Raw genomic sequence first — 11,344 nt, 5'->3', positions numbered from 1 at the left:
TGAGGAATACCTTAATCAAGTTGGAAATATATTTAATTTAGAAAAATTGCCACAGTATATGGATTTTATGAAGGAATTAAAAAGCTTAAAAAAAGGCTACTAATAAATTATTTAGGGCTCTTCATAAACTTTTAGGAAGTTAGATTTTGTAGTATATTTAGAATTTGACTAATCATTCAGGACATTCTCTCTCTCAAACAACAATATAAAGTAAAACGGTTATTTCGAAAATTCTAAGGGTTTGTTTAGCCTCCGCGTTCGGATATCGGATCGGATTCTTTGGATATTGACTCTAACATTGATTCGGGTATTTATAATATTCGGATCGGTTTCGGTTTGGATAATTCGGATTTCGGATCGGTTTGGATATGATTGTCGATAACCAAAATTAATTTTATTATACCCAAAATAACCATACTAATGGAGTATTAAAACAAAAACAAAAAAAGATAAAAATTAAGCAAATGACAAAGGTTCTCATAGAACCATACAAATACATAAAAGATATAAGGCATATCTATCAGAATATCAAATTGTTTCTTATATGTTTGGTTATATTTGGATATCTATTGGATATCGGTTGGGATCGGATAATATCCGATATCCAAAATAATGAAAGCCAATAACTGATTGGTTATTTTCTTAATATCGGTTCGGTTTTAATCTATTTATTTCGGTTCGGATATGTTTGGATTTTCGGATTCGAATTTTATGCCCAGACCTAGGTTTGTTTTTGTAATTTATACACATTTTCCTATTTGATAAAAAAACAAATTATACACATTCTCATGCATTGTTTATAAAATATAACACAGGAGCTGAACCAGTTTCTTATGTTATGTATATCACTATACAGTATACTATATACTGTATATGGTATGTATGTACATAACCGGATTAGATGATTATATTCTAGAAACTCTTTTCCCATCATGGTGTATGGATTACTACGCGTGATTGAATTATACATATCGTTGGATTATAAAGATGTGAGCAACTTTTAGGTGTAATAATTGTTCAATTATTGATAAGTGGTGCATGTCTTATGTAATACCCAACTCTATTTTGTTTTTCATTAGAATGCATGTCCATTTTTATTAAAAATTATTATCCGTTCGACCGTGTGATGCATAATATGTATTTTCTCTCTTTTATGCCAAATTATTTGTAGTTGGTGTTGTCGTACTTGTATTACATGCTACAACAATAGCCATCGAAAAATATTTATATATATTTCTATATTCTCCATATCTTTAAAACTTTTGGGCACGTCCACAAATGTATGAATCACATAGCACCATTTCTTTTCGTAAATTAATTTTCTTTCCACGATCTATATATTATTATTGAACTATATTGTATATTAGATTACATTGTGTGTCAAATAGATATCAGTTTATATGTCAAGTCGGTTTTTTTTGGCGGAATCAAAGTAAAGACATACGATATTTCAATGTAACCACGATGGCTAAAAGTACTTCTTTATTCAATATACTTTCATATATCAAGTGAATCGAATCCAAGTATGAGCAAGGTATTGTTTTGGTATAGTTGAAGAAGATTGGATGATGATACAAATATGCCAAAAATGATGAGCTAAGAAACCATATAATCAATAGTTGCAACCAACATTTGCTTTCGAACTACTCCTGCACTAGGTCCATTCTAAATATGTTTTAATTGGCGTTAATTCTAAGAAATATCAAAGATAAGTTTTTCAATTAAATCATGTTTTTGGCTCATACGACGAACTTTGTCCTTGATTATGAAATATATGTAGTGGCTTTCATCATATACGAATAGCCATACTTGAGGTACAGTTCACAAACTGTAGTTCTTATATTCACTATATAGAATTTCGACGTTACAAATGGAGATCGAATGCACCTTTTGCCTATATTTCGACGAAGCCAATATTGATCATCATCTTTGTGTTTTGTATAGCAAGGAATCAATACTTTTTTGCAATTTGATATACATAGGGTTTGGGGTTTTTATATGCGTAAACATTTTATGTTCCTTTTTTCTTACGTATGTGTTTAATTGTAAAATACCCGTTGGTAAAATAATGCGGGTTGTCGTACAATTCCAAAAACACAATTTTGTAGCTAAATTATAAATAAATAAAAAATAATAAAAAAACAAAACAAAAGTTGTTTGATAATTATTTTCAGACAATAACATACGAGATATTTCTGTCTAGTTCTCTGCACCGTTGATTGATTTTCCCAAGATCACAAGCATGTTAGAACATTGCCACTTACAAGAACATTGCCACCTAGTGCTTCCCCCATGAATTACAACATATTCACTTTCAAAAGGCAACACCCAAAAAAAATTGTTAAACAATTTCACAAGAACACTTTTTTTTTGTTCTTTTGTAAGTATAAGATCCTAAGATTTTAAATTTATCATCTGAATAAATAATTAACCTAAGTTAAACTAAACTAATCTAATATAGATTTATTATGTTTATTGAAATTGCATTTAATATCCATATTTGTTTGGATTACTTATGATACTTACTAGTTAATCAGAAAGAATGTCTTTTTTTTTTCATCTAGTGAATCGGACATATTAGATTTTGTTGAAATTTAGAAAGTGGTTTAGCATTATCTATCAACGGTCTTACTTTACCGTGCGTTGGAGGTGATAAATAAGCATATAGTGGGTGTAACCGTATGAAAATAGTGGTTTTTGGCATTCGAGTAGAAATTCAACTATTTTGTGAAGTTTTAGGAATAAAACATGTCAGTTGTATTCTTGATGCTAGCTATAAATCGAGATGCATAAGCCCTGTCGGCCGTATTGTAGATTTGTTTTGGAGAATTGATGGTTTGTTGGCGTCTCGGGTTGTGATCCCTGGTGACAAAGTATCCTTAGACTGGTTGGATGGTTTATTTTTTTTAATATATAACTAGAATTAGAAAGAAAAGAAAATAACATAGTAAAAATTTATGTTGAGTTTCTACCATATACTATAATTGTTACACATTTCAGTGGAGTTGCTTTTTCCAAGTATCTAAACTTGTACTATCAAGTTAAGAACTTAATATACAAACTAGGTTTTCGGAGGTGGTACACCGGGACACTAAATTATAAATTACTCCCTTCGTTTCATAATATAGGATGTTTAGAGAAGTATTTTTGTTTTATAATATAAGATATTTAGAGAAGTATTTTTGTTTCATAATATAGGATATTTCTAACTTTCTATGCAACTTTAAAATTAAATTTATATTTTATATTATGCAGACTTGTTTATTATTGGTTAAACTTTTTAAAAGTAATTATTTCTTAATATGCGTGTTTTCACTAAAATATCTTATATTTTGAAACGGAGGGAGTATTATATTGTAAATAATAATTTTTTAATTTATTTAGATTTCAAATTCCTAATTAATTAATTTTTATCTAATTAATTTATAATTTTGTTTAGAATGTTTTTCTTCTTCTTACGTTTTATACAGTTTATAACCTAATTACATTAAATTTATTATTAGATAGAACATAAAATTTTAAAACACTTAGTTTTGTTTTCTATAATTAAACAGAGATATATGCATATATGGTATGTTAGTGTATATTTTTATGTATATACACAATTTTTTTTTTGGAATATTAAGAATGTGTTGTAGTATGTGTAATATTTTGTAGTTCATATATTAAATAATTTATAAGTTAATTTTCCAAACTATGACTACAAATTTATAGTATATGAAAAACTTATAGTTTTAGTATTGGTTCTATAGTCCAAACCCGCCATGCTAGGCGAATCACGCAATATGTTCAAAGATTTTTAATCCGCAAAAACTTATCATACGAAACCCGTGAAAGTAAATATAGTATGTGAGACTAAAAAATCACTTTTTATCAAATCAGTTTTTCAAATTTTTAAAGAACAATAACTCTTCACTCATCTCCTTATAAAATAAGGAAATAAAATCTTTATACATTTATAATTGTTATCTTTTAAAACACTTAGTTTCTAAAAAAATCGAATATAAGTAGAGTTAATTTATTTATTAAATTAGTTATTTAATATCAATGGCATGCCTGTAAATAAGTGTCAACTTCAAGATTTATTTTATAAATGTCTCCAAAAATGTATATATAGATACATATTTTTGGGTTTTAGATATGTTGATTTTTTTTTTTTTGAAAGGCTCCCATCATAAGATAATAATTATGAAATTAAAAGACAAAAAAAAAACAGAAAATTATAACTAATTAAATGATTGATTTTTATTTATAAAAATCAAGTGGATAAATAAAAGAAAACCTAGTATGTTGTATAGTCGTGAGAAATAGACAAAGATATTAAGAAAAATCTTATATGTAACTCTCAACCAACCAAACAAGACTAGTGAGTGAGAGAGTACCGAGTAGTAGTGTCTGAAGAAAGAAAAAACAAAGGATGTCGACGTGCCCACAAAAGTCCACGTATGCATAAAAACCATAGCAATAATAAGAAGATCGACCCATCACTTGCTCCATTTTCACAAGTCTCTCAAGTGGACTGGACTCTCTCAACTCACATCTCTCTCTCAATTCGATAAATATATATATAAAATCCCAAATTTGAGAGAAGAAGAAGACACCAAAAAACCAAAACTCAAAGTCTGACATTAAAACCCAAAATCCAAGAAGAAGAGTGTGTGTGAGAGAGAGAGAGCTCTTCTTCTTCTTCTTCACGCTCGCTCGTTCACACGGGTTTGGCTTTGGCGTTGTAAACAATGCTTCTCCCTCTCTTCTTGTTTCTCCTCTTCCATCTCCATCTTTCTTCTTCTTCTTCTTCTTCAATCTCTTTCCCTGATTTTCAAATCATCGACGTTTTACAACCTCCTCTCTCCGTCACCGGAACTCTTCTCAACGACACCCATTTCTCCGACGACTCCAATTCCAAACACACCCTTCGCCTCCTCCACCGCGACAGATTCCCTTCCGTCTCTTACCGTAACCACCACCACCGTCTCCATGCTCGTATGCGCAGAGACACTGACAGAGTCGCCGCCCTTCTCCGCCGCATTTCTGGCAAAACCGTCTCTTCCTCCTCCGACGCTAGGTACGAGGTCGACGATTTCGGGTCCGATGTGGTTTCCGGTATGGATCAAGGGAGCGGCGAGTACTTCGTCAGAATCGGCGTCGGAAGCCCGCCGAGAGATCAGTACATGGTCATTGACTCCGGTAGTGATATGGTTTGGGTTCAGTGTCAGCCTTGCAAGCTCTGTTACAAACAATCCGACCCGGTTTTTGACCCGGCTAAATCCGGGTCATATACAGGAGTCTCTTGCGGCTCTTCCGTCTGTGACCGCGTCGGAAACTCCGGCTGTCACTCCGACGGGTGCCGTTACGAGGTCATGTACGGAGACGGGTCTTACACGAAAGGGACATTGGCTCTCGAAACGCTGACGTTTGCTAAGACGGTGGTTAGGAACGTTGCCATGGGATGTGGCCACCGGAACAGAGGAATGTTTATCGGAGCTGCTGGGCTATTGGGTATTGGAGGCGGTTCAATGTCGTTTGTGGGTCAATTAACCGGTCAAACCGGTGGTGCGTTCGGTTATTGTTTAGTGAGCCGAGGCACCGACTCAACCGGTTCATTGGTATTCGGGCGAGAGGCTTTACCCGTTGGAGCCTCGTGGGTACCGCTGATCCGTAACCCGCAGGCTCCGAGTTTCTACTACGTTGGGCTCAAGGGCCTCGGGGTAGGAGGCGTGCGGGTTCCTCTACCGGATGGTGTTTTCGACCTGACTGAAACGGGTGACGGTGGTGTGGTGATGGACACGGGAACAGCCGTCACAAGGCTTCCCACGGTGGCTTACGCTGCGTTCCGAGATGTGTTCAAGTCGCAGACCGCGAATTTGCCGCGGGCTTCGGGCGTATCGATATTCGACACGTGTTATGACTTGTCCGGGTTTGTCTCGGTACGAGTCCCGACGGTGTCGCTTTATTTTACGGAAGGTCCGGTTTTGACGTTACCGGCTAGGAATTTTCTGATGCCGGTGGACGATACGGGGACATACTGTTTTGCGTTTGCGGCGTCTCCGACGGGTTTGTCAATAATAGGGAACATACAACAAGAAGGGATTCAAGTATCTTTCGACGGAGCCAATGGCTTTGTTGGTTTTGGCCCCAACGTTTGCTAGCGGTTAAATTTAGAGAAATTACTATTTTTGTTTGCTAGTAAAGTAAAAACTAAAAAGCTTTTGTCACAAAACTATATATGTATTTGTTGTTGTTTTTTCCTTCGTATTAGTTTGGTTTGAGTTTTAGTAATAAATCTGTTTAGTATAGAGATTACAAAAAAAAATGTATATGTTTTGACCAAATTTGTCTTTTGATTTGTGATTGGTTTGGAATCTCTATTATGTTGGGTTACTGTTTGATATGAATGGAGTGAAACAACTTTTAGAGCACCACCAAGTCAAAAAGCAAATTACACAGAAAAAGGGTTAAAAATTAGTAAAAACTTTGTGGTGAAGGGTGAGGACATTGGGGAGTGAACCTTTTCTCCATTTAACCAATGTTCACATTAACTGTAACTAAGTTTTACTACTACTTAAGCAATTAGCATCACATGCTCCAAGATTAGTCATGGCCATTTGACTGAAGTTTAAAATACTTTTATTGGTAATGGAGATTTACAAGTACAAAATTCCGCACCTAAATTGATAGGAAAAGTTCCATACGGCTTTCAAATTTTTTACATGAACTGATGACATTATGTTTTACAAAAAATGTGTGTGACATGGATGGAAGAAGCAGGCCTGCCTTATGGGCACATTATATCGTGCCAGTCTTTAGGTTTTTTTACACATATGTGTACCTGGGCGAGAGAGACCCACAAAAGCTGGAAAATTTTCTAATTTTTTTTTTTAAAGTGATGTGAATGAATCATTTAAAGCAACTTAATAATCTCTAGTCACAATCGTGAATCACTTGAAGCTGCTGCTGCACCTCTTCAATTCATTACTTCCCCGTGATACTTTTTCCTGTCCTATTTTTTTTTCCAAGTCCCCCATTTAAACTTTTTTTTTGTGTCAAAATATCCTGAAGTGGGTTTCATGATAACCACAGTAGACTTCAAAACCGAGGACACAATCTAGTTGATTCATGGATGAAAAAGCCCAGAATTGTACCTCTAAAATTGTCAGAATTTTTTTATCTCTTTCTACAAAATATCTGACTATTTCTATGATATTACTTAGCCGTTGTATATACCTTGAAAAATTAAACAAACACAGTCAATTCTATTCACACTGTAACTTGAAGAAGAAAAAAACACAAGAGATCAAAATTAGCAGAGCACTAACCGACGAGAAGCACGTGCATTCACATACCAATAAATCACTATCAACCTCTAGCGAAATTTTTTAACACAATAAAAATAGAAAATAAAAAATAAACCCTCTGGTGAAAAATGGAAAAAAAGAGAAATGACTAAAGGGCAAAAGAGAAAGGGAAGAAGAAAGTCATACACAAAAAAATAGGGTCCCATTGTCTTCTATGTTGTCCCCTTCACAGGGCATTTAATCAACAAAAAGGTTCAACCACTGTGTTAACACTAATAATGATTCATCATCTTGAATCCCAAAGCTGGCTCTGTTTCTTACACACAACCAAACTTTCCCTTTCTTTGCAGTTTCCACTCATGTTCTCTTATTTGTGTGTATCACTGTATCTCTCTCTCTATATATATATATACCTATAACCTTGGTTTTCACTAATCAGTCATCTTACAACTTTGATTCCAACCTAATCTTCCACCTACAATGCGTCTTTAGTTTCTCCTTCATTTGTTCTAAAACCGTTCTTTGAGTGTATTTTCTGCATTTCTCATTTTATATACCTTCCTCTAAAGCAGCTAGGTGTATCTCTCCAATCATCGGCTTTAAACCAAGAAAAAAGCCATGTACATACAATCAGTCGTTTCATGGTATATGGCTGGCCTCACAAACTAATGTTTCCAGATTGTACATGAGAGCTCGCAATACACAACAGATTCTCATGCTAAACTAAACAAAAAGGGTACCAATAGTTGAAATTATCCAGCAATAGATCCTTTAGATTTAAGGTCAAACTCCTACGCGATATATACCATGAAAAGATTTAGTTATTTACATATGGCCTGTTTCCAATCGATGCCACTTGGAAACACAAAAATGCCTAGACTGGGTTCAAACCCTCTCGAAACCAAAACACTATTAAGTCCTAGAAGAGCCAAATCAAAATACAAGTGCAGCTAGAGTTTTCTTCCTGATCAAAATTCTGGCCTTCATCTCCCATATGTTGTACTAAGCAACCTACTTAAAAGGGCGGTAAAAAGTCTATGCGTGGTCTACACCATAAACAGATATTTGAGATCATCTACTGTTAGACGTGTTGCAGAGCTTCCACCATTATCTTCACCAAATGCAGATGAAACCATCTTCCTTTTCTCTTCCTGATAAAAAAGATACAACCATGATATGCTCGTTCTGTCAAAATTCATAAGCCTTCATATTCCACCATAAAAACTCCATCTAATATTTAGCTTGAAAACTACCATAAATATAAATCTAAAAGGGAACCGAAGGGAACCCAAAACCCAGCCACAGTGAGCTGATAGAGTTTGGAGATTACCTGAAGAGACAAAATTCTATCCTCAACGGTACCTTTTACAGTAATTCGAGTAACAGTAACTGGCCGAGTTTGTCCAATACGATGTGCACGATCAATAGCCTGATCTTCGGTTGTAGGATTCCACCAAAGATCCAAGAGAATAACATGACATGCAGCTATCATATTCAACCCAAGGTTTCCAGCTTTTAGAGACATCAGCATCACCTTTACCTGTTAGTAATCTTCACGCTTTTAGAGAGCTTCAATATCAATACTCTACGAACATCCCATGTTTCAGAGAAACGACTAGTAAATTGTTTGAGAAAACATAATCTAAAATATTCACATCACTTACATCTGGATTCTTGCTGAATTCTTTCACGGCCGTGTCTCTTGCTGCTAGACTCATTGTGCCATCTAATCTTCTAAATACTATACCATTTTCAAGAAAACACACCTCAACCAAGTCAAGCATACTTGTCCACTGAGAAAATATAATCGTCTTTACAGCCCCCTGGCTAGGTAAAGATGAGTGAAGACTCATTGGCTCTACAATGGTAACATCGTCGTCATCATATGGCTGTAGCTGTGAGGAAGAAGGCATTTGACCACGCGGTGCTGAGTTTGGACTGTCTTGTTTGGAAAGCGACTGCAGGATATCGAGGACAGCTTTGATTTTTGATGAACTGAACTCGCTTTTTAGAAAAACTGATCTATCGACACCTTTATCATGTGAAGAACTACAGCCTAAATCTTCAGTAATGCAATTTCTAAGAGAAGATTCAGAGAAAACAACATCATGCCCAAGCTGTTGTCTGCATCTCGGAACAGGGCACATGTCCTCATCGCCATTCATATAATCTAAAACACATTGATAGCAAAATACATGGCCACATAGCGTAACAACAGGGTTTTCGGGTGGATCCTGCGAATAAAGAGGAAACAGAAAAATATAAGTCAAGATAGTCAGGACAAGACCTAAGAACTAGAGAATAGTGAGCCTGAGACATGTTATATCTCAATTACTCTGCACTTACATCGCAGACATAGCAGATGGCAGATGATGACTCTAATAAGCGATTGATCAGTCTCATTCGAGTCTCCCTAGGGAGTCTTCTAGCTGCTTCTTCTGATACTTTACCAACAGGTTCCGAGTTATATCCTTTAACAAGTTGTGGGTGGTCGCAGGCTTGGCGTAGTCGCAAAAGCATCAGAAGAATATTTGCATAGTTTTGACTCAAAGTTCCCGCAGCAGCATAGGCCTGCAGAGAAAATGAATTATCATCTTATCGGGTACAACCACTAGTTTCTGCTCTCTCGCAGAAACCTATAAATGACAAGAAAAAAAAAAAATCAGAAACATGTGCATCAACTCCAAATAAAACTGCTGCATAATAAGGTCACATTTATGAAACATTTAGTTGCTACAAATGCATCTTCTTTTCCAAAAAACTGCACATCAACTGTAAACCAAGAATGAGCAGATACTTTGTGGAGGAAGAAAAGGAGAACCTTGAATTGTGAACGAGAATCCGCTTCAAGCTTCCTGTAGAAAGACCGCTCCTCCACTGAAAACTCTACCTTGCTCAAATTAACTTTCTTTGGAGGTAGATTAATTATCGGTTTTCCATCAAGCAATGTTCCTATAGACAGCAGAACAGTAAATAATTAGCAGAAACCATTAACTACAGCACAACTACGTAAGGACATAAAAGGAGCAAAGAAAAATATCATAATACACATGAACAAGAAAAATACAAAGATGCGAAGACCGAATTGGTGTCTCATTAATCACTTGACCAGTGGACTAACTCAGGTGACAGCTTCAATAAACTAACAGGTACTCTCGTTAAAGAGTACATTATAGAGCTAATAAAATCAGCAAGTGTCGAGATAACATTGAATAATAATAATAATAATAGTAATCAGACTGTGAAGTCCTGGCAATCATAAACAGCTCAACCACCCATCACAGAGAATAAGGTTATGATCAGTACCTTTGGTGCGGCGCAGCATTATAGTCTTTAGAACAGCTTGAAGCTTCTTGTAACCTTGGGGAGAATTTCTGGAAATTGGAACCTTGATTGTATTATAAAATGACTTGTACGCCGCATATGGATCATATCTAAGAAACCTGAAATAGCTAAACAAATCATCAATCGTATTTTGTATTGGTGTTCCAGACAGACACCACCTCATTTTGGCTCGAAGAGTGCAACAGGCTTTTGCCACTTGTGTTCTATGATTCTTTATTGTCTGAGCTTCATCCAGTACTATTCTGAACCACCCAACTTTTGCTAAAGCTCCACAATCAGGCTCAGAAGAAAAAATGTCAGTGTTTTTTCTACCTCTTTTTTTACTCTTCTTATTGGCACTCGCCGTGGCTTTCCGTTTCTTATTCTTGGAGAAGCCAGAGGCAGTACCATATTTTTCGATATTTTTCTCATCGTTCTCATCCTCATCCACCAAAGGTTTTTCGGGAGCTTCATTAGTAACAATAGCGTAAGTTGTCACAACCACATCATATTCTGCTAATTCATTAGGATCTTTGGTTCTATTTCCACCATGGTAGACTAACACAGAAAGTTTGGATTCTTCAGAAACCTTCTCCTCAAGTTCTCTTGCCCACTGCCTTACAACACTCGCTGGACAAACAATTAATGTACCAGCAGCTGGTCTCTTCCACTTAAATGCCCGTGTTGAAGAATTCTCTTCTTCATCTTTGACTTTCTCCATATCT

At 35.6% G+C, this 11,344-nt stretch overlaps 2 protein-coding genes across 2 annotated transcripts in view; one reads left to right on the top strand and one right to left on the bottom strand.

Moving 5' to 3' along the window:
• Positions 4,397 to 6,419, top strand: LOC104765876 (protein ASPARTIC PROTEASE IN GUARD CELL 2-like). The gene has a single exon (XM_010489662.2). It carries the CDS (start codon positions 4,737 to 4,739, stop codon positions 6,147 to 6,149), a length of 1,413 nt encoding a protein of 470 aa, XP_010487964.1. The 5' UTR covers positions 4,397 to 4,736; the 3' UTR covers positions 6,150 to 6,419.
• LOC104765875 (helicase-like transcription factor CHR27) overlaps positions 8,012 to 11,344 on the bottom strand; it is a 7,284-nt gene continuing 3,951 nt past the window's right edge. Inside the window, exons 7-12 of the mRNA XM_010489661.2 lie at positions 10,602 to 11,208; positions 10,117 to 10,247; positions 9,642 to 9,866; positions 8,960 to 9,529; positions 8,626 to 8,835; positions 8,012 to 8,446 (exon numbers count right to left, since the gene is read on the bottom strand). Coding sequence (XP_010487963.1) covers positions 8,342 to 8,446; positions 8,626 to 8,835; positions 8,960 to 9,529; positions 9,642 to 9,866; positions 10,117 to 10,247; positions 10,602 to 11,208 — 1,848 coding nt within the window. The 3' untranslated portion in view covers positions 8,012 to 8,341. The remainder of the gene's footprint in view (positions 8,447 to 8,625; positions 8,836 to 8,959; positions 9,530 to 9,641; positions 9,867 to 10,116; positions 10,248 to 10,601; positions 11,209 to 11,344) is intronic.

The sequence above is a fragment of the Camelina sativa genome, chromosome 19 (genome assembly GCF_000633955.1).
Source record: "Camelina sativa cultivar DH55 chromosome 19, Cs, whole genome shotgun sequence".
In the NCBI taxonomy this organism is placed as follows: domain Eukaryota; kingdom Viridiplantae; phylum Streptophyta; class Magnoliopsida; order Brassicales; family Brassicaceae; genus Camelina; species Camelina sativa.
Note: the sequence above shows the minus strand (reverse complement) of the source record. Positions and strands in the feature narration are given on the sequence as shown.

Bases quoted from the DNA above. Each gene is read 5' to 3' on its own strand.
- LOC104765876 (XM_010489662.2), top strand. From the start codon at position 4,737: ATGCTTCTCCCTCTCTTCTTGTTTCTCCTCTTCCATCTCCATCTTTCT.